Genomic DNA, 23,070 nt, shown 5'->3' on the forward strand with positions numbered 1-23,070 from the left:
ATTGCCAACAGGCTGGCATCTAGAGATAATCTGATGGAATAAAGAACAACCGCCAGTTCAGTTTCCGTACTGTGAAAGGCCCTAAAATCTGATTGTGTGACAATCAGTAGGAGGTGATTGTCCAGGTCAGAGGAGAGCTTATTCACAAGTCCCTCCAAAATCTTAACTAGGAAAGGAAAGAGCGAAATAGGTCTAATTGACAAGCTCATTAGGGTCCGTATTAGGTTTTTTCAAGGTAGAAGAAAGAAATAGAGACTTATTCCGTTTTGCATTCCAATCGCATTGTTGCTGAATTTTAAAGAGAAATTAGACGAGGATGTAATGGAAGGCAAAATTAAGTTTGACAGGTTGTAGCGATGTACAGGCAGGGGTCAGAAGGGGAAGCTGGTTTAACTTTAATCAGCTTATCATACGCTTGCTTGAACGAATGACTCAACCCCCCCAGCGGATCTGGGGGGTTTTGCGGGGGAATTATATGTGAGTGGAGTAACACAGTGATGTAGAGTTAGGAAAATTTTGATAAATCTTCTTAATTTTCTCCTCAAAGTAATCTGCAAGTAAGTCACTCGATGACTGAAGCAAGCGCCACACCCTTCATAAGTCTGCCTTTTCTCACATTTTTTTAATTTTTTTAAAGTAACTATTTCTAGATTAAGCAGTATCTTTGAACCTGAGTTTGTTAGCACTGTTTACTAAAACAATGTATCATGTGGGAGGGAATAAATGGCTATTTATGTGAAGTTTCCACTGTTGTCACAGATTTCAATACGTAGTGCTCTCATGTTAGTACCCTGTATAGACAATAAAACTCACCAGTACATCCTATTTATCATTCATTAAGAATAATTGACATGAATCTGCATTGTTTAACAGTCTGAATCAGTTATAACACTTCAGCACTTACGTAAATAATTTCAGTCACAGATTTATACTGCAAGTAATTTATAGCACATGTTCGGCCATTAAGTTATAATGCTGCCTAGATCATTAAGTTAAATTGCAAAAAATTTGAAGACACTATCATAAAAAATGAGAACATAGTCACACAAGTGAGAGAATGGTTGAACACTGAGCACACATATAGGTTATTTCAGTTGATTTTCTAAAGACCATTGCCGTCTGTTTGCCAGACGTAAAAGGAGCACCACTTTATTAACTGATGCGCAAATATTGGAACGTTGAACACCTTTGAGAGCAGTGTATAGATCTTCTGGTCCAACATTCTAGTGTTTGATTTCTTTGTTTCACTCCATTTAATTTAAAACATTATACTTTGTAAATGGAATGTTATAACAGAATTATAGCACTTCTGCCTCATGCTATATCACTTGTTTAGGGCCTTCTATTGTAATAGCCCCCTGCCTGCAGCTTGGCCTTGTAGCTCCTGAAGAGAGCCCTTAACTCCCACTACTACCTTATACATCGGGTCATAATGCTAATCTAACATGTTTTATCACTGCATTAAACATTTAAGTTGGCACTGTTACAGGTTAGCTTATTAGTTGCACTATAAAGCATGGAGACTGATTACCTTTTGTAGGAAAGCACCATCTTCCTTGGCATGTTACCCTCATTTTTACCTGTATGTGTTTGCCTGTCTCACTGGGATCCTGCTGGTCAGGACCCCAGTGCTCATAATTTATGGCCTGATGTGTATGCCTGTGTAGTGCCTAACTGTCTCGGAGGCCCCTGTTAACCAGAAACTCAGTGCTTATGCTCTTTTGATTTTAAATTTGTCACTGTAGGCTAATGACTTCATTTACCAATTTCAATTGGCATACTGGACCCCCCTTATAAGTCCCTAGTATATGCTACCTAGGGCATTTGGGTTCCAGGAGATCCCTATGGGCTGCAGATTTTTTTTTGCCACCAATAGGAGCTGAGACAAACCCTTACACAGGCCTGCCATTGCAGCCTGCGTGAAATAACACACACATTATTTCACAGACTTTTTCTCTGCATTCAAGTAACTTATAAGTCACCTATATGTCTAAGCTTCTCTTGCTGAAGGTTAGGTACAAAGTTACTAAGTGTGAGGGAACCCTTGCGCTAGCAAAGATGCCCCAACATAGTTCAGGGCCATTTCCCCAGACTTTGAGTTCGGGGACACCATTACACGCGTGCACTACATATAGGTCAATACCTATATGTAGCTTCACAATGGTAACTCCGAATATGGCCATGTAACATGTCTTAAATCATGGAATTGTCCCCCCACTCCAAATCTGGTATTGGGGAGCCAATTCCATGCATCCTAGAGGCTCCAGCATGGACCCCCAGTACTGCCAAACCAGCTCTCTCAGACTTGCACTGCAGCTACAACTGCTGCCACCTCAGACAGGGTTCTGCCCTCCTGGGGTCTGGGCAGCCCCTGTGAAACCAATTTTCCTCTTCCAACAGTGGCCTTTGTAAGCGCTCTCTGAATGCTTGATTTTAACTTGCGTCCGTGTTGCTCTGCTTGAGTGCACGACAAAGATTGCACTGAGAAACCCCTTTAAGAGGCAGAATAAACGCTTCAGGCGGCTGCTTCCTATTTAGGGGTCTTGACAGGGCTTTCTGGATGTTGGAAACGTAACTGAACCAACCCTTTATATGCGGCCTCATCTGCAGTGGCCAAGAAAATAAAGGCCTTCACTTGTGTTTTTTTGACATGTTTGTTTTTTGCGAAAGCCATGCAACAAAACTGCTGTGCCTCACTTGGAGGAGCAGTGAGCAAAGCTTGTAAGGCATACATCGGGATATTTACTTGCTTCTAAATGGTTTATTTGTTTTATAAGCTATTGAGTAATAGTGGTTTGAAATATGTATTGTTTTTAAAGCAAATACTGCTGCAGGAGGCGCGACGTTTCCTCGTAAGCTGGAGGCAGCCTTGTTCCTCTGTGATCGGAAGTGAAAACGGAGTAAACATGAAACTTTCACCAGATTTAGCACCTTCAGGGCCTGCGGTGTTTGTGGCCAACAAGTTACTCTCTGCCTCTATTTGAGTAACAATTAATTAGGAACAAATATATCCGGGTGTGTTGCATCACGCATGGCAGCCATGTATTGTCATTTGTAAATCCAGAAAACCATTGCATATCGAAGAACAGTCTGGCACAGCATTTGCCAGCAAATGCAAACGTTGATAATGTACTTCTAGGTTAGCAAAAGAGCTCTGTGGATTAGTGTGCTTGCTGCTGATCTGTGTGTGCAACAGGTGAAAGCTTTGAATTCTAGCAGCTTTTCATGCGTGTGATGTTCTTTAAAATGAGTACTGTTTGGTTACACTAATAATTTTAGTGGTGTGAAACAAGCTGAGCATTAAAGTCTACTAGTCTGTGGCTCTGTTACCAAGCCAGTCAATACTTTTACTGTGCATTCTGGTACTTGTTGTTCTGGATTATAATTGAATAACCAAGTTTTAAGTTTTGTGTTTTTACTCAAATATGGAATACCTATTTCCCAACGCCTGGGAGATAGTGTTTGGGGCCAGGGGCAACAAGTTTTCATGTTTATTTTGTCCTTGGGACAAGTAGGCCCAACCCTGTAGCACAAACCCTTTGGCTATCAGTTTACAGAGAAGTAAACTGTCTGCAGTTAAGGTAATGTGTCCATATGTTAATGCTGATTGAACTTGTTTTTATGGTTCGTTAATGAAAACTCTTCATTAGGGTGAATGCTGTAAATAACTGTTTCAAGGTCACACTGAACCCACTGATGGTGGGTCCAGTGGGGATAAAAAGCGTGCACATGTTTGAAAAGTTGAACAGTGAGCCTAATGCCCTTAGAATGCTCTCTGATTAGATGCAAATGTTTGTAGAAGCTTGTAAGCAAGGGATGAATCTTTGCTTTCAAAATTGTTCAGAAAAAAATGCAAGTAGGTAAAAAGTGTTTCACTACTATGAAACTTTAGGTGCTGTTTCTTTGAAGCTTCATTTAGTTAAACGTTGATGCTTGTTAGTATTTCCAAAAAATACTCCTTTTGAGCCTGTCAATGTGTCTTGTTTTGACATGGCTTTTGTAGCACTTTATTGTTGTGGGAGCTGCCAAGCCCTCACCATTGTTCCATTTCCCCACCCCCTCGCCCCCTGCCTCCAACCTCGAGGGGTCCTCTCACCACAGCACCTGCCCTTAGTGAGTCGGGGGAAGCCTCTTTATTCTTTGAGGGGGAACCCCTCCAGTTTAATTATGACACTGATTGCTACAGTAGTTCCCGGCACTGAACAAAACTATTTTTTTTTAGCTAGTATGCTCCTAGTGAAAGAGCAGAATATGATCACTCATAGTAAAGCCTACCGATAGAGTGAGCAATGGAAGTTTAATAAAAACAATGTCTTAGTTACCACCAGACCTAATTAGGGACCCAATTCTTGAAGAAAGTCATAAGTGCACCCATGGTATGTCTTTAAATTAGTGGCTTTCATGAATCCACAAGAACTTACAGAAGTAGACCAGGAAACCTTACTTCTATAAAATATTTGTGAACTGTATTTTAGCACAAGTAAATATGCATGTTTAGATTTGCTCATGTGAAAATCTATTGAGCATTTACAAGTTCACTTTCCCTCCAACCACTTTTTTTCCCGACATTGGAAGAACTTCTTCTGCCATTATCAGGAGTACATTTTCAACCTTTCTCATTATTGGTGAAGAGCTAGCTGGTAAAAATCCTTAAAACATGGAAGTTAGGTTTACAGACTCAAAGGCATTCCGGCCCTGGACCTATTGCTTACTGCTTCCTCCTGCCCCAGTATTTAGATCTGCGGAAAGATGGCAAAATAAGGTAACTGCCATAGTAGGGATTGAAATTGCAAGTTTTCAAGCCCAATTTAAAAGAAGCCCTGGCATAATCAGAGAGGGTATTATCGGAGCTCTTCTATGAGATTGTTATAAATTGCTATAATTTGTTGCCAAATTCCGTGGCACCAAAAAGACAAGTTGATTTTTTTTTTTTTTTTTTTTTTTTTTTTTTTTTTTTTTGGTAAGACACAAGTAGATTTCGGAAGCAACCTGCCCCATGGACAAGTAGCAATTTTATTAAATTGCACACCCCTGCTTCTAAGTTTGAGAGTTGTCCACCAGACTGTGAGCGCAGAGCTCGCAAGTTTCCAAAGTGTGAGAAGCCCATCCATGCCAGGTTTTTAGTTTGCCTTATGGCACCTGTAGTGTTGTGTTTTTTTTTTTTTTTGTTTGTTTTTTTTGGTCTATTTTAAAATCAGCACTAAAAGTCCCAAAAGGCAAAGAAATAACTTGATCCAGATAAGGTACTCATGCATAGACCTTGGAAACATGAGCATATCATAGCGCCATTTAAAAACAAGAATTTAATACTAAAAAACATTTTGCAACTTTTAAACATGTGGTGAATGGTTTCTTCTGGGCACTTTCCAGATCCAAGATGTGCAGTGTTTGAAAGAGCCCTGGTCTCCCTTTCTCTTCATTGCGGTTTAACAAGTGTAAGTCACAGGTCATTTGTGTACCAGGTTTGGTGTTGGGATTCCTATCTGCCTTGTTGTAAACAGTCTAAGAACTTACACCCCAATCTTAGTGTTTTACTGAAGGCCATCATACCCTGTTTCTCCAACTGTTTTTGTTGTAAGCATTCATCCACTATGAAGTGCTTGTCCATCTGCTCTAGTTAAACCTAATGGCTATGCTGAGGCCAGAGTGTTGTATTTTATTCACTACCCTTTGTCAGCATTCTGGGGCATGATGCACGTACAGCTACCAATCCTAAAGATATGTATGCCCCTTGCTCTGTTTGTTTCAATTTGCATGCCATTGATATTTCATACTTCCATCAAAAGACTTTTCCCCATCACACTGCATTAGGTTAGTAACATTAGTCTGCTCCTTGAGAAAATTAATCTGTAAAAGGTGACTGATCCATGTTTACATTTCGGCGCACTGATACATTATTTACATGAAAATTCCAGAGTTAAAATAAATTGTTGATCATGTTGTTTTTTATTTATACCATTTACCTGATGAACATGATTAAGTGTTTCTTTCTTCTTTTGCCCACTAGAAACAATTTTGGAGCCTGAAGAAAGTTTTTCATCAAATCAAGATTTCCCCCCAAAATTGGATACACCTCGAAGCGAACAGTGTGATAAAAATCAGAAAGACCATGGCGATCAGCGAGCACCGCAAAGTGGTCCAGCACCCGAATCAGTGTATCATTCGGACTCTAGGGAACTTCTAGAAGTAGCTACATCTGCGGCAGAAGTGGTGCAGCACAGTGTTCACAAGAGTATGCTGAATATTCTCCAGAGTGTTGAAGAGGCTCGATCCAGTGTGCAAAACATAAACACTTCAAAAAAATCACAGTTCACTGATAGTCATTCCAGTGTGCTGGAGGATATGTCCTGTGCAGTCAGCACTGTTGCAGCTGCACAGTGTAGCATGCAGGAAAATAGGTTGAATGCTGTAAAGGTTGAATCTGCACAAATCAGAATGCAAGAGGGTATTATGAATGCTACACAGGCTGTTTGTGAAGCACGGATCTGTGTCCAGGATAATGCACTGCATGCTACTTCCTCTGCTGAAGCAGTACAGTCCAGTGACCTGGAGGAGGATTCTTTTAGTGATGACACTACTGCTGAATCGGCAGTAGAGCCTGCTGTGCAAGAGGAGACTGAGGCTGCAGCTTTGCAAACTGCTGATGAGGTGTCTAGTGGTATCCCTGCTGTCGAAACCCCACTCTCCAGCACCCAGGACAGTGCATTGACGGATATTCTCAATGATGAAGAGCATGCGGTTGTGCCAAATGTGATCGCCATTCCTGAGGAGAAAGAGTTGGGTGGGCATGAGACTGTCTTCAATGCACCCACGAATGATGAAGAGCATTCACACAGTCTTCAGGAGAGTGGTGAAGCAGCAAAGTTTAGTGGCCAGGAGGTTTTGGTTGACTCAAGAGGTCCAGAGAAAGCTGTATTAAGTGTGCAGCACGATTTGTTGAGTTTTATGCCGACTGCTCCAGCAGTACATGTTAGTCAAGTTGAGGTTGATCTGATCCACACTGAACCAGCAGAATACAGTCTCCAGGATGCAGTACCAGATATTGCCATCACATCAGAAGTTGTGGAGTTCAGTATGCGAGAAACTTCCCAAGACCTTGATTCCACAAAGAACGTACCTGGTATTTTGCCTACCTTTAAAGAACCACAACACATTGAGCTAGACAGAGCTGCGCAGTACAGTGCATTGGTTGAAGAATGGTCTGTTCAGCACCAAGATAAGAAGCCTAAAACTGAGGCACTTGATGGACAAGACCTCCTGTTGCAAACTGTGTGTAAGAAGTTGGCTGATTATGGCACTCAGGAGGAGCTACTTCCTGGAGCAAGTGAAGATGTAAGAGCACAAACAAATAGTAATTCAATCAGTTCATTAGCAGATGAAGAATGTATTTCGTTTAACAATGCTTCTCACTTGAGCAGTGACAACTGCAAGCAGTTTCATATTGCTGAGCCACAGCTACAAAACCAGGAGGGTGATTCTAAAATGAGAAAAATTGCAGCTGTAACTCCCATGCTGCAAAATGTTAGTGTCAAATTCAGAGTGCATTACATTACTCATTCGGACTCTCAACTGATCGCAGTCACTGGAAATCATGAATCACTTGGGGAGTGGGATGTCTTTGTTCCGCTCAAGCCGGACAAGGATGGCTTCTGGTCTGATTCTGTTCTTCTGCCAGTGGACTCTAGCGTGGAGTGGAAATTTGTGATGGTGGAGAACGGGAAGATCAAGCGATGGGAAGAATGTAACAATAGATCTTTGAAGACTGGGCATGATGATGCAGAGGCCCATCAATGGTGGGGATATCATTGAATGAGCTACTGCGTAATAAAGAAAGCAGAGTAGTGGTGAGGAGAGCAGATACCTTAAGCATAGGCAGATAATCACTTATTAGAAACTGTACTATTTCTCATACCGTATATCAGCCTGTTACAATTGTGACATTGCCAGTGTCTTTTTTTTTTTTTTTTTTTTCATTGTTAAAGGGTAGTTACTAATCACGATAAATGGGCAGTAGACCAGAAGTGATACGGTTATATGTTGATGTAGAACACTAATGACAAAGGAGCAGTTTATAGGCAATGGTACATCTTGAAGGTAACAGTTGAAAGAATGCACTTGCTGTGTAAGCAGGAAAGGGTATGTGCGTATTGTAAACTTTATTACTGCTTTCTGGTTTCCTGAGGAAAGATCGTAGATGGAGCTAGATATCACAGCTAAGGATGTGCATATGAATATTTTTACTGTTTGAGTGTTCAGTAAATTTATCATGTAATAAATGGATTGGATCATGTGGTTTGAAAAGGTTGTCAGAGGGCAATATGTGCCGCTTTTTGTTTGTGCCCCTGGCTTTCTTTGGGCTCTCTTCCCCAAGGACTCGGATTCTGTGTCCCTACACGACTTACCTCTCAGTGGGCCCCCAATGCGGAGACGTCCAGGTGTTTGGTGGTGGCATGGGAGCACTGCTGTTCACTGTTTTCCAAGAGCACTGGAACGTGCTTCTGTTTAAAGAAATAGGATGAACCCATGGCTAAACAGAGTTTAGCATTTGGATAATCACTCATACTACTTTGTGCTGATAGTAGCGATTTATTATTATTTTTTAAAATATACATATCTTGTTTTGATGTCATTTGCGAGGCAATAAGAACCTACTATGACAAGTGTTTGGTAGCATAACTGGCCCTTGCTGTGGTATTTTATTGTGATTGACTTGATGGAAATATTGGTCCTCACAGCTTTATCTGATTTAACTGAGTCGAGAACCTTGCTCCCAGCTGCATCTTTCGTTTGCTTCGATGTATGTGGAGTCTATAATGCATGGAATTATATATAAAAGAGATTCACTTGGCGTGTGGAGATACTCCTATCCTGATGGATATGCAGGATTGATATTGGTGGAGGAAGATGTCAAACCAAATACTGCAGGCTACAAACGGGCCAAGTGATTGGTATTACAGCAGCGTTGTTCCATGAATGGCCCCTGCTGCCATGCCCTCCATGAGTTTAATTGGCAAGTAATATATTTTTTATCTATAAATAACCTCAAGAGGAAGCCAAGGGCACTGTGAAATGTAGCAATCCGCCTAACTTGCTTTTTTTTTTTTTTAAGTGTTAATGGTCTTTGTGGGAAAATTATCCCTTCTGATTGACTGACCCAACCCGCTTTCATACGGTTTATAGATCAGTAGTTTTAAAGCACCTTGGAAATTGCCTGTTGAGATCAGTCAACACCTGGCATACTTCATTTATTTTAGGTTGTTGTGTGTGTTTTGCTATAGAGGTTCTGTCATTCTACTCCAAATCAGTACTTCTGCCTTCGGAAGAGTTTTACATAAATATTTTCTTTCTGCTTCAGTATAGTTACTACACTGCTTTTGTAAAGTGGTATTATCCTCCCTCTGAAATATGTCACTGTCATACTTTACTAGCAGATTCATCGTGTGTGGTCCAGTGTATTCAGGATATTGGAATCGAAATTACTTTCCCTTTCTGTTACTCAATATTGCTTCTGTTTTGAAAGTACGTGTCCAGAAGTGAATAGTTTACCTCCAGATTTTATAAAAGTAGAACGTGACAAGTGCCTTTCTGGAAAATACTGCACTGTTTACATGCACTTAAACATGAGTATTTTGGAACTTGCATGCCGTTGTGTATAGTATGAAAGTTGATAAGACGACATGAAGCAACTTGAATATTGGGTTTGCCTTCAATTTATAACTGGTTAGTGAAGTCCTGGACAGGTCTTCAGTTAAAGATGCCCTTTATGTCAGAAACTGAATGTGTTCTAGTTAATGATTTGTGACTAGGAGAGCTTTGCAAAATCCAGCGTGAAGCAGTCACTTCCAGATGAGGAGAGGATCCAGCGTCTTTAAAATTAACTTTGGCTGCAGAAGCTTAAATGTTAACACTGAGCTGTTGATATGAAGACAGCCCCCAAAGTAGAAATATTTAAGATGTTTTTGTTTTCCCACTTCAGTCCCCTTTTCATAGGCTGACTCGTTTTCAGTCGTCCTTTTCTGCCGAATAAATCTATAACATGTCAAAAAATGTGAAACATTTTATTTGTGATCATAGCACGAGCAGTATTTTACTTTGAACATTGGCACTAACTTGACAATGAGCACAAGAGCACCTTATAAAGAGAGCTTGTACTGTGGCTCCTTGAGCACAATACTTGATTAATGATGATAAAAACCGTAATTAAGACCAATCCTTGAGTGTACATGAATTTCAGGTCTTACTCGGGACCTGCATATCTCGCTTGCAGGTTATGTAGGACTACCTAGCTTAATGGCATCTGTGCTAAGAAACATTCAGTGTGTAGATTTTAATTCTGAAGTGTTTAAGCAGTAGGTCTCTAGCGGGGCACCTCTTTATAGCCGTGCTAGGATCACTCACACAATTGTTCCTGAATTAAAGTGGCACTATTTTGCCACAATAAAACTGTTGCTGCGCCAATGAATGGGAATATTTGAGTACGCAGAATGTTTGGTGACTTCAGGTTTAGCATAAATAACTGCTTCAATGATATTCACGTTTAGCCAAACACGATTGCTTGTGTTAATAGAAAATCATTTGCATGTAGCTAGCAGCGGTGATGGAAATATGCACCATGTCTGGTTATTACTTTTATTACATCGATTGCACTGAAAGAATCGGCACCTTTTTTAATCACAAAATTCAGATGAAACTAGTTTATCTTTTCAGTAGGTTTTATATAAATGTGCTGTCTTTTGATTTAAGGAGTATCTACTGTTTTACATTTTGGGCGTTAAATGCTGAATGTTGTGAACTGTAAAGCTAACTAATGGGTATGGTTGGTTGTATGGCTCTATAAATAAAGCTACTTTCAAGCTTAAACGTTGTTCAAGTGATTTGCTTTTGTATTTACCCCAAAGGGATTGTGTCGGAGAAGATAGTCGTCTCCATTACGTGACTCATTTGTTTTTTTTTTGGCAGTCCTGGAATGAAATACACTTATTTCTTACGAGAATGTCAAAAGTTGTTGATGAGCAGTTTTCTTTACTGACAAAGCCATCACGCCTTCCCTATATAATTGAAGCAGTCTAAAGGGTACACTTATGAAAGAAAGCAAAGCTTAATGCAGCACAGCTTTCAGAATATAGCTGTAGTTGACAAGCCAGTTATTCCTATTGCACTGTATATGCTTGTGTGTTCAAGTAGCCTAAAAGACAGCTGGTTCTTCCTCCAACTATTCATGTGGTAGCACAGAACAAAAAAATTTAGGTTGAAGTTTGGTTTCTCTGTTTCCTATGGAATGAGCTTTGATGCGGCCCCTTTTCGGAAGTTCGGAAGGGAAAAAACATGTCTTGGCCCCATTCCTGACAGTCCTCTACTTTTGAAGGTCTACCTCTTAACATTCATACTGGCAACCTCTGGAAATTTAGTTGGACAAACTCAAATACCTTTCCTTTATCTAGACTGACACAAGAAGGCTCTTACTTATCAAGCAAAACAGTTATTTAGTTGGTAGGTTTAAGGCTGAATGTGTACCCAAGGTTGCAAGTACACAATAAGCTGCTATGTTAAGCAAGCATCTGCTTAATTGGTCTTAACATTTGTACCATGACCAACATTTTTTTTTGTTTTAAACAGAAGTGCGAAAAATTAGTAGGATCTTCCTCCTGCTATCCACACATGCAGTTTTGTTTTCTGTGCACAACAGCATTTGTGGAATCAAAACATTCAATGAATGTATGGAAAATATGTTCAGATTATTTTTCCGTTATAGTTCTTTAAATACTTCAAAAATAATAGAAAATAGCAAATCCTTTTGATAAATGGCCTGTGGAATAAGCTCAAACATTCATATTCAGAGTAATCCGATGTTGAGCAATAAAGCTCCTGCAACTCACTGTCTCTTAGTACAGTCTTGGAATTGAAGGCTCTAGTATTCCTAATTAATTCTTATGATATGCATGTGGCAACGCTTGTTTTAAACTGCCCGAATTTTTAGATCTTATTGTGCCTTCTTAAATGTTCTCTGCTCATCTCACGTTTACCTCTAATGAGCCTCAGAAGAAACTGCCCCACAATTTTCATGTTCAGCTGTCAGAAACTGAACTTCACCATACAATGAAAAATACTTTTATTGCACTGCAATTAGCCATGGTTCCCAACAATCTTCCTCTTTTCTTGCAATTAACTTTTTAATTTGTTTTGGATACTGAGGCTGCTTCATATTAGCTACTTTATATTCTTATATATTGGGTGAAAAATCACACCTGTGAGCCAGCCTTTCCATGTGGTCATGGTGGCAAAGGATTAATGGAAACAGTCCTTTGGGAATATGGAGGTGATAATTTTGGTGGCAGTTTACCTCTGCAGGTGGGCAACTTGTGGTCTAACTGGCGAGCAATAATTGGATGTGTTGGCGCTTGTGACCTTATCGTTTGTTATAACTAATAAGGGAACGCACCCTTGGGCAGATGCACCTTTTGACTTGTTTAAGATGATCGCACCATCAACTCTGTACATCAAATGACTATCACCAAATAAACAATTCAATAGTCAGTAACTTTATGCACCGTGACCCATTTGGCCACGAATAACCACACCTTTTTAGTATCAGTTAAAAAGTTTAGTTCCCAATATTAACAATGCTAAGATCACGTAAGTTAGTTTCTAAACCACATGATGAAGATACAGAAACAACAGGTTGACCGAAACACCTAAAGAAACTTAATTTTATCAATGCTTTAATCACCAACCTTTTGATAGCGACAGTACAAATGATTACCAAGAGTAGTTGCGCAGTGTGAATAACATACATTTGATTAGCAATTAAATGTTGTCCGTTTGTTGTCTAAGACAGATGAATATTGAAAAACACCTCACTACAGATTAGCATTAGCATGTTGGGCTTCACACAAGTTTTGTAATACAAATTTGGAAAACATTTAGCTAAATTTCTATCAAAAGCAGCAGTTGCTACCTAGAAAACAGCAGTACATCATCTACACAAAAATATACCTGTCCTTGGGGATCAGCAAGCAGAGCATCTTCATCAGGGGGACATCAGCATCTGGACATGAGGGGATTTGGGAAATGAGGATGGTTCAGAATTCGGGGCTCTAAGTCCTCCGAGCAATCAGATTAATTTCTAAAGCAGGCAGGAAAGCACTTTAGTCTCTAAGCATCAGTCGCTAAAGTAAGCACCAACATCATTGCATGGAGCATAAGAAATTAAACTCAAAATAATAAAGTACCAGAACATCAGTAGAGAGGCTGGCAAGTGTCAAATTGACGGAATGAATCTTTTAATAATGTCTGAGCATGAATAAATGATTGGTTCTTCTCAGTTTGCGTGCATTCAGTCGATACAATAAGAATCAATTGTTGAACTAAACTCTTACATCAAGTATCAGTAAGCTCATTTTTGGTCCATGAGAACATCATTTTCCCCATACGCTTCAGGTCAACAGTTACAATGATGTAGAAACATTTCAGGTTACACACATTTCCTTGAAAGAAGTAACATTTTGTTAATGCAAGCTTGGACAAGTTTAAGATTCAAACAATGAAGTTAAACAGTGGACATGAGATCATTCTACTAATGACGCATTTTGCAGTATTTGGCAGACATTCAGTTTTAGTTGCGGCCTTGCTAACTTGAAGGCCTTTTAGTTGGTACAAGTGAAATTCATAACGTTAAAGTGTGAGAGTAGTGCATTTTCAGAAATATAGAAGCTCTTAATACATGATAATACATTATTAATGAATAAGTTTGTATATGACGGTGGCCCGTTCAAGTAGGTACATTTCATGTTGCACGCTAATTTTATATATTAATCTGTCATACTAAATCAATACAATGATACATGAAATAATTATTAATGTTAACTTCAGTGCTCACAGATGCACCTGTTTTTTCAGACGAGACCACATGATAAGCTGGATGATCAAAATATTTAAAATATATTATGTCTTAGTGTGATGATGGGACAATTAATGTTGCAAATATTGAAGCCAGTGGATAATCGTATGGTGCTTATTTAACATCAAAATTCATCAGTTGCCTCCCTTCCATTTTTGGATGAATATATTAAGTCCAAGATGAAGAATTATTTTAATAAGTCAAGAACAACAAAAATGAGGGTGAAATACCCCAAGCCTGTGATGTCGGGTAACACTGCTCTTTTGAATCCTAAGTTTGTTACCCTTCTTAAATGGTGGGGTGAGGGGCGAGAAAAAAGACAGAGCATGGATTTCATACCAGGAACAGCTACAGGGTGTCTTGGGCCCTCCTGGCAAGATGTTATGTTTAACAGAGCAAACAAAATTTTGTTGTGAGGCTCTGGATTCAGATGTGATTTCTGGCTGGACTTGAAGAACAATTTTCTTTCTAAGAAATACTAATGCAAGATTATCCTCTGAGAGACCTAAGAACTTGTTATGCTGCTTCTCCAGATTGCAGGATGCTGCGAGTTCTGGTTTGGCAAGTAACAACCAGATTATTTTCCTCTTTGGAGAAAGAAATTGGATGGTATGCTCAGACATTAGCACCTTTTGGAGAAAGCCTATTCTTGCAAGACATTTTGGGTACCTCTCTCCCAGGACCGGCAGATTTGGGCTGGTCTTTAGCCAGATAAGTAGCCTTCTTCAGACCGTAGCCCTTCAGGCAACAGAGTTCAGTACTCTAGGACCATGTTCTTCCTACAAAGAAAGGGAGGGCTCTTTACGTCAGCAGAAGCCAAGCATGGGGAGGGTGAAATCAAGGTAGGCATGCCTTACTCACACCATGTAAAAGTGGAAGGCAAATTGCTCAAATTGAACCACTGTTAAAATATGAAGTTTACAGAACTGGTAAACGAGAATCCTCTTCAGAGAAGAAACCGATCACTGCAGCTTCACCTTCAGCTTGGATTTGTTTTAATTCCACCATTTAGCCTTTGAGATCCAAGACGTACAGATGAGACATTTTTGCCCTAGCTTTGTTTGCTACTTGAGGAGAACAACTGTAACTGCCTTTCTAGGTTGTTGCTCTGGTGGTGCTGGAGTAGCTCTGGACCCAAGAATATGACCCTACCCTGCTCCCAGTCACTCCAGGTCTTGGTGGAAAAATAACATGCAGTCGGATTTCTGATGCGGTCTTATTCTTTGAGCTTTTGGGGGAGGGCATATAGTCCATCTTCCAGATCTCGGTCACTACATGGCACTGAGACAAGTACAATGCAACTCTGAGAACCTGTACTTGACAAGTCTAAACGGTGCTAAGTATGGTCTTTGAGCTCACTCATATGAGACCCTTGCACTACTGCGCAATTGTGTGTGGGTGACAGACCTACTCCTCTCCTATACCTGACATGTGCCTTTCAGCCCCCAGTTTTAAAGTAGATTCAAACACTGAGAAACCTCACTCAAAGCCAGCAATCTCACTTCCTAGACAACCAACGTTGAGCACAATATTGGAGTCCTTTCTTCATCAAAGAGGGCATTCTAGAGCACTCTGGTGTTATGAAGGCAGCTTCCTTGAAGGGACACAGGCTCATCTCCCCATGCGAAGCAAGAAGTAAAAAGGTCCTGGTTCTAACATTCATAATGCACAAATGTGGGGTTTTCACTTATACCAGCTACCACCAGTGCAATTATTGCACCACATGCTTACACCTATGGCATGGCAAGTATTGATCATTGTCTGGTTAGTTAAGTCAAGCTAGATGCTTTTTCGTTTAGATATTGAATCTATAAATTGTTTATGTTGACTTCCTTCGGTTCCATCCTCCCAGCAGTCTGCACTTCTCATTGGGATAAAAACGTGTTTTGTTTTTTAAAAAGAAAAGTCACTGGCTTCCTGCTACTGTACCAGAAGTCATCACTCCACCTACTTGCTTCTTGTTAAGCAGTGGGAGTTACAGATTCCAAGTGGTCGGTGGTATGCATTTTAATATGTTTCAAAAGTTGTAATTCTGCCTCCCCTAAGATGCGTCTTGTGTCAAACAGCTGACGTTTGTGAGGCAGAAAATTAGGTTTTTATTGGCTTTAAGCATTTGACGCGTTACCCTGAAGGAAATAAGTTTCTGGGTAGAGATTTCTACACAACCTACTTGATTGATGCCTGCCTAACCTATCATCTTTTTTTAATTGAAGTTCTACAAAACCAGTCAAATACATAGTTGTTAAACAGACCTATAAGACTTAGGCAAGTACAGACCTGAATGAAACCGAATTGCATCAGGCCAAAAATTGCTAACTGGCAATATACATTTCTACATTGGGGTAAGAACTCCTAGTAAACGCCTGATGGCATAAACGCTATAGGAGGTGTTTGGAGCAGATGAGGATTAAAACCATAAAATTCTCAGTGACTATCAAGATCCAGTACCCAGCAAAGCTTGTGAATAGCTGTTGAGGGATTAAACTAGAAAGCTGTAAGCTCTAGTAGGACCCTGATGGTTGGCATCACATGTAGCCCCTCAAGTCTGACTCTTGTGCATAGTGGTGGGGGCATGTCTGACATGGGGTGCCAAGTTGGGAAGGGAACAGAGGGCCAATGTTGGTAATGTAATAGCAGGTTCAGTTTTGGATGCCTTACGTGTTGTGTTGCAACTGAGTGTATTATATTAAGATACAAATTGACCTTGCAGAGAAGATAAGTTGACTTCCATTCAGTGGTGACACTTAATCCTGAGGCCCAGTATTGTGCCAAGGAGTCTAGATTGTGGTGGTGTAGGCTTGTGTACAGAACTTGAATACATTGGAGAGTCAAGAGATGGCCCTCCTTTGTTTTGTTTAGAAACAGCTGAAGAACCTGGGTGTCAGCCTAAAGCCTGGCTAGATACCATAGACTAGTGGTTCCCAACCTGTTGACTTCTGTGGACCCCCAGTTTATCATTACCGGAACCTGGGCACCCCCACTCAATCCTCATTCGAATCTGGAGACCCCTCACTGAGTCCTTACTGGAACCCAGGGATGCCCGCCTAAACATTGCTGATGATTTGAATCGCAAAATACACAAAAACTACAGAAATGAGCATTCCATAAAACACTTACACAAATGATAACACATGTATTCAATTTGAAAACCAACCCAAATACAAAAATGTAATTAACCGCTACAGTGCCTTGGACAAGGTGATCTTGTCCAAGGCACCGGTTCCTGGGTGCCTTGGACGAGATAACCTCGTCCTGGTATAAACCCCCCATTTTTATCGGGAGACTAGTGGGAACATAGAATAGCAAAACAAGTGTTATTGCCCCTTGTCTTTCTCTACATTTTTTCCTTCCAAATATAAGAGTGTGTGTAAAAAAGATGTCTATTTGAGAAATGCCCTGTAATTCACATGCTAGTATGGTCACCCCGGAATTCAGAGATGTGCAAATAACCACTGCTCCTCAACACCTTATCTTGTGCCCATTTTGGAAATACAAAGGTTTTCTTGGTAGCTATTTTTCACTCTATATATTTCAGTAAATGAATTGCTGTATACCCGGTATAGAATGAAAACCCACTGCAGGGTGCAGCTCATTTATTGGCTCTGGGTACCTAGGGTTCTTGATGAACCTACAAGCCCTATATATCCCCGCAACCAGAAGAGTCCAGCAGACGTAACGGTATATTGCTTTCAAAAATCTGACATTGCAGGTAAAAGTTAGAGTAAAACATAGAGAAAAATTTCCTTTTTTTTTTTTTTCACCTCAATTTCAATATTTTTTTTCCAGTTATTTTCTGTAGGAAACCCTTGTAGGATCTACACAAATTACCCCTTGCTGAATTCAGAATTTTGTCTACTTTTCAGAAATGTTTAGGTGTCTGGGATCCAGCATTGGTTTCACGCCCATTTCTGTCACTGACTGGAAGGAGGCTGAAAGCACAAAAAAATCATTAAAATGGGGTATGTCGAAGTAAAATACAAAATTTGTGTTGAAAAATTGGGGTTTCTGATTCAAGTCTGCCTGTTACTGAAAACTGGGAAGCTGGTGATTTTAGCACCTCAAGCCCTTTGTTGATGCAATTTTTCAGGGAAAAAAACCACAAGCCTTCTTCTGCAGCCACTTTCCCAATTTTTTGGAAAAAAAATAAATTTTCACTGTATTTTGGCTAATTTCTTGGCCTCCTTCAGGGGAACCCACGAAGTCTGGGTACCTCTAGAATCCCTAGGATGTTGGGGGGGGGGGAAAAAAGGACGCAAATTTGGCTTGGCTAGCTTATGTGGACAAAAAGTTATGAGGGCCTAAGCGCAAACTGCCCCAAATAGCCAAAAAAAGGCCTGGCACAGGAGGGGGAAAAGGCCTGGCAGCGAAGGGGTCAAGAGGGTTGGAGCTTTTCTAAATTTGATTGAAGCCAAACATTGCCCATACTATACTCTCTTTGATGCTCCTGCACTCCTCCCACTAATCCCCCACCCCCCAGTGCTGTACAAAACCCCCCTAGTCTGCTCCCCGAGGATGCAGGTACTTACCTGCCAGCAGACCGGAACCAGAGGACCACTGTTCTCCATAGGTGCCTATGTATTTTGGGCCCTCCTTTGACCTCTGCACCTGACTGGCCCTGTGTTGCTGGTGCGGTGACTTTGGGGTTGCCTTGAACCCCCAACGGTGGGCTGCCTATGCCCAGGAGACTAAGGCCCTGATCCGCCCGCCAAGCGGGAACCGCCAGAAGACCGTACCGCGGTCAAAAGACCGCAGCGGTCATTCTGGGTTTCCCACTGGGCTGGCGGGCGACCGCCAAAAGGCCGCCCGCCAGCCCAGCGGGAAACACCATTCCCACGAGGAAGCCGGCTCAGAATGGAGCCGGCGGAGTGGGAAGGTGCGACGGGTGCAGTAGCACCCGTCGCGAATTTCAGTGTCTGCAAAGCAGACACTGAAATTCTTTGTGGGGCCCTCTTATGGGGACCCCTGCAGTGCCCATTCCATTGGCATGGGCACTGCAGGGGCCCCACGACAACCCATACCGCCATCCTGTTCCGGGCGGGTGAACCGCCAGGAACAGGATGGCGGTATGGGCTGTCAGAATCCCCATGGGCAGCGGAAAGTCGGCGGTACACCGCCGGCTTTCCGCTTCTGGCCGCGACTGTACTGCCGCGGTCAGAATGCCCGGCGGAGCACCGCCAGCCCGCCGCCAGGGTCAGAATGACCCCCTAAGTGCTTTACTTACCTGAGAAACTTAACCAGACTTACCTCCCCCAGGAACTTATGATTTTTGCACTGTGCCCACTTTTAAAATAGCTTATTGCCATTTTATCCTAAACTGTGTGTACTACTCTTTTAAATCAAAGTTCCCTACTTACCTGTGTGAAGTATCTTGCATTTTATGTACTTACCTCCAATGTTGAAACTTGTGGTTCTAAAATAAATTAAGAAAATCTATTTTTCTATATAAAAACTATTGGCCTGGAGTAAGTCTTTGAGTGTGTGTTCCTCATTTATTGCCTGTGTGTGTACAACAAATACTTAACACTACCCTCGGATAAGCCTACTGCTCGACCACACTACCACAGAATAGAGCATTAGAATTATCTAATTTTGTCACTATCAACCTCTAAGGGGAACCCTTGGACTCTGTGCACACTATCTCTCACTTTGCGATAGTATATACAGAGCCAACTTCCTCAAATTCAAACCATAGAAAATGCTTAGGCAGAGCTCCTCTGCTTCCAGTATTGATTTGCCTGCATACTTAGTAAGGATTCACTGATTGTCCCACAGTTCTAGTAATGATCAAATGGAGGTCCACATACGTGAAAAGCATACAGTAGAAACACTGCCATATGTTTTTCAGTTGTGGCCCTAAGGCAGGTGCTTTAGTATTTACTAGCCTACTTTGTAGGCTACACAATCTGATAGATTAGAAGTTGATTTTTTGAAGTACCCATGAATTTTCCTGTTCACCAGTTCATGAGCAATAGTTATAGTTTTGGAAACTCATTTAAACTGGAAGCAAAAACTGCTTTTAGAAAGGAGGGAAATAGTAGCAGGTTTGCATTAACTACTGCCCTTGCTGTCAAATATTGTTCATTTTATAGCTTGCTCATGTTAATCTTGGGGTGCTTCCAGCAACGAGTTTCCCTAAACTTGTTCAGCCTGTTTAGTGCCAGTGGTTATTATAGCGATTTGATCTCCTGTTGGTGCGATGTTGGGCTTCATAACACTTTAAAGCAGCAGATAATGTTGCTTATGTAATCCTTCATGGAGATATCAATCCAGTATAATCCAAATGTATTATGTTTGCGTCAGTCCCCATAATCAGAATCTACCTTCAATTCAGATTGACCTTGCATATGTCCATCCACACCTTAGCATGTAGTTCTTCTACCGAGCTCAGTGCATGTTATTTTTTCCAAAAAATAGTCTTTATATTCTAAACTTTGAGTTAGTATGTGGCTCCTGGTACCTTGGTACTGAACCGTTAGTATGCTTTGCTGCCTCAATACCTGTAACATGGTCTCGGGTTCAGGAAAAATCTAAAGTTTTATCAGTTCAGTTAGCTGATAGTTTCTTTGCGTGCGCCAGTTTCCTGCTTCCCACTGCATAATATATCACCGGTGGCACTATAAAGGACCATTACAATGAGCCAAAAGAACTTCCACCTACACAACAGATTGTGACGAGGTCAAACAAACTTGATTTGATGTCACGTTGTTCAGTACACTGTGCTGGGGAAGCTACCTCCATTAAAGATGCTTCTCTTTAATTGCAGAGCTCTTACCATTTTTGTCAGATCAGGCAAATACAGTAGTGGAGTATTCGCTTTTGAGAAGCTGGTGCTATCTGGGAAGCTATAACTTTCCTGGGAGGCAAAATAGCTACCCCCATTGCACACTGTTTGTCTGTTCATTAGAAACCAGATATGAAGAGGACAGTCGTGAGAAAGAAAACATGCTGAGATGAGATTAAAAGGGATTACCTCATTTGCCGTAATGCATCTCTTTTACAGTCTGAAGTAAAAAAAAAAAAAAAAAAAAAAAAAAAACTAAGAGTTCGATGGCATCTGTCGCTGTAGATACGCATGTTTTGCATAGCTCGCCATCTGGTGTTGGGTCGGAGTGTTACAAGTTGTTTTTCTTCGAAGAAGTCTTTCGAGTCACGGGACCGAGTGACTCCTCCTTTTGTCTCCATTGCGCATGGGCGTCGACTCCATCTTCGATTGTTTTTTTTTCCGCCATCGGGTTCGGACGTGTTCCTGTCGCTCCGAGTTTCGGAACGGAAAAACAGCTAAATTTCGGAAGATTTTCGTCGGTATTGTTGCGTTCGGGATCGGCGTAGTGAGAATCAACACCGCATCGAAGATCGAAGAGCTCCGGAGCCCTTCGGGGTAGTTTTCGATCCCCGTCGGGGCCTGCTCGGCCCGACCGCGTGTAGAAGAACGCCGATGGAACGGACCCCGTTCCGTTTCTGTCCCAAATGCCACAAAAAATACCCCTATTCAGACCAACACTTGGTCTGTAACCTGTGCCTATCACCTGAGCACAGTGAAGACACTTGCGAGGCCTGTCGTGCGTTCCGGTCCTGAAAAACACTCCGAGACCGTCGAGCAAGAAGACTTCAAATGGCGTCCACGCCGACAGCGCACCGAGAGTTCGAGGTACAGGAAGAGGAAGAAACCTTTTCGATACACGAATCGGACTCCGAGGAATTCGACGATCCACGAACCGTGAGTAAGACGTCGAAAAGCACTCATAAGAAGATTGTCAAGGCCCAGGGGACGCCACTGCCACCAGGCCATGGCTCCACCCATAAATTCGGTGACCGACCGTCGGCACCGAAAAAGGCCCAATCAGTGCCGAGACCGTCCGACTCCGGTCGAGACACTGGCACGCAGCCTTCTCGGGACCGAGAAAGTGCTGGAGACATACATCGACACCGAGATAGCGGTGTAGACACGGCTCGACGCCGAGACAGCGGCACCGATGAAGATCGACGCCGAGATGTTTCGACTCCGAAAAAGAAAAAAGCCACCTCTGAGCCGAAAAAAAATGCAGACAGGGTTTCGGTGCCGAAACAACCTGCAACCGACCCAGTTTCAGGCTCTTATACCGAAGAGCAATCAATGACCTCCCAAATGCGAAAGCATAGGTTTGAGGAAGACCCGCAATCCACCGATGTAGACCATACGCAGAAACTTATTTTTATACAGCAGGGGACAGGAAAGATAAGCACCCTTCCCCCTATTAGGAGAAAGAGAAGACTGGAATTTCAAACTGACCAAACACCACAAACAAAAATGGTGAAAAGGGTTACTCCGCCACCCTCTCCTCCACCTATAATTCACGTCTTGCCAGCACAAACACCATCACATTCCCCGGCTCACACCACCATGAGCCAAGATGACCAGGATCAGGACGCATGGGACTTATACGACGCCCCTGTGTCAGATAACAGTCCGGAGGCATACCCTACAAAGCCATCACCACCAGAAGACAGTACTGCATATTCTCAGGTGGTGGCTAGAGCAGCACAATTCCACAATGTAAGCCCCCACTCAGAACAAGTCGAGGATGACTTTCTATTCAACACCCTCTCTGCCACCCACAGCTCCTACCAAAGCCTGCCTATGCTCCCTGGTATGCTTCGGCACGCAAAAGACATCTTTAAGGAGCCGGTCAAAAGTAGGGCAATCACACCAAGGGTGGAAAAAAGTATAAAGTGCCTCCTACAGACCCTATTTTCATAACTTCGCAGCTGCCACCAGATTCTGTCGTTGTAGGAGCAGCTAGGAAAAGGGCCAACTCCCACACATCTGGGGACGCACCACCCCCAGATAAGGAAAGCCGCAAGTTCGATGCAGCTGGAAAGAGAGTCGCAGCACAAGCTGCAAACCAGTGGCGCATCGCTAACTCACAGGCACTTCTTGCGCGCTATGACAGAGCCCATTGGGATGAGATGCAACATCTCATTGAACATCTACCCAAAGACCTACAAAAGAGGGCAAAGCAAGTGGTTGAAGAAGGACAGAACATTTCAAACAACCAGATACGCTCCTCCATGGACGCAGCAGACACAGCTGCAAGAACAATAAATACATCTGTGACCATCAGAAGGCATGCATGGCTACGAACGTCTGGGTTTAAACCAGAGATTCAGCAGGCAGTTCTCAATATGTCATTCAA

The 23,070-nt window shown here is 41.9% G+C and overlaps 1 protein-coding gene across 1 annotated transcript in view; it reads left to right on the forward strand.

Moving 5' to 3' along the window:
* Window positions 1-10,860, forward strand: part of STBD1 (starch binding domain 1) — a 49,370-nt gene extending 38,510 nt beyond the window's left edge. Inside the window, exon 2 of the mRNA XM_069236830.1 lies at window positions 6,008-10,860. Within this exon, the coding sequence (XP_069092931.1) occupies window positions 6,008-7,809 (1,802 nt within the window). The 3' untranslated portion in view covers window positions 7,810-10,860. The remainder of the gene's footprint in view (window positions 1-6,007) is intronic.
* The last annotated feature ends 12,210 nt before the right edge of the window (window positions 10,861-23,070 follow it).

This window comes from Pleurodeles waltl, chromosome 1_2 (genome assembly GCF_031143425.1).
Source record: "Pleurodeles waltl isolate 20211129_DDA chromosome 1_2, aPleWal1.hap1.20221129, whole genome shotgun sequence".
Classification (NCBI taxonomy): domain Eukaryota; kingdom Metazoa; phylum Chordata; class Amphibia; order Caudata; family Salamandridae; genus Pleurodeles; species Pleurodeles waltl.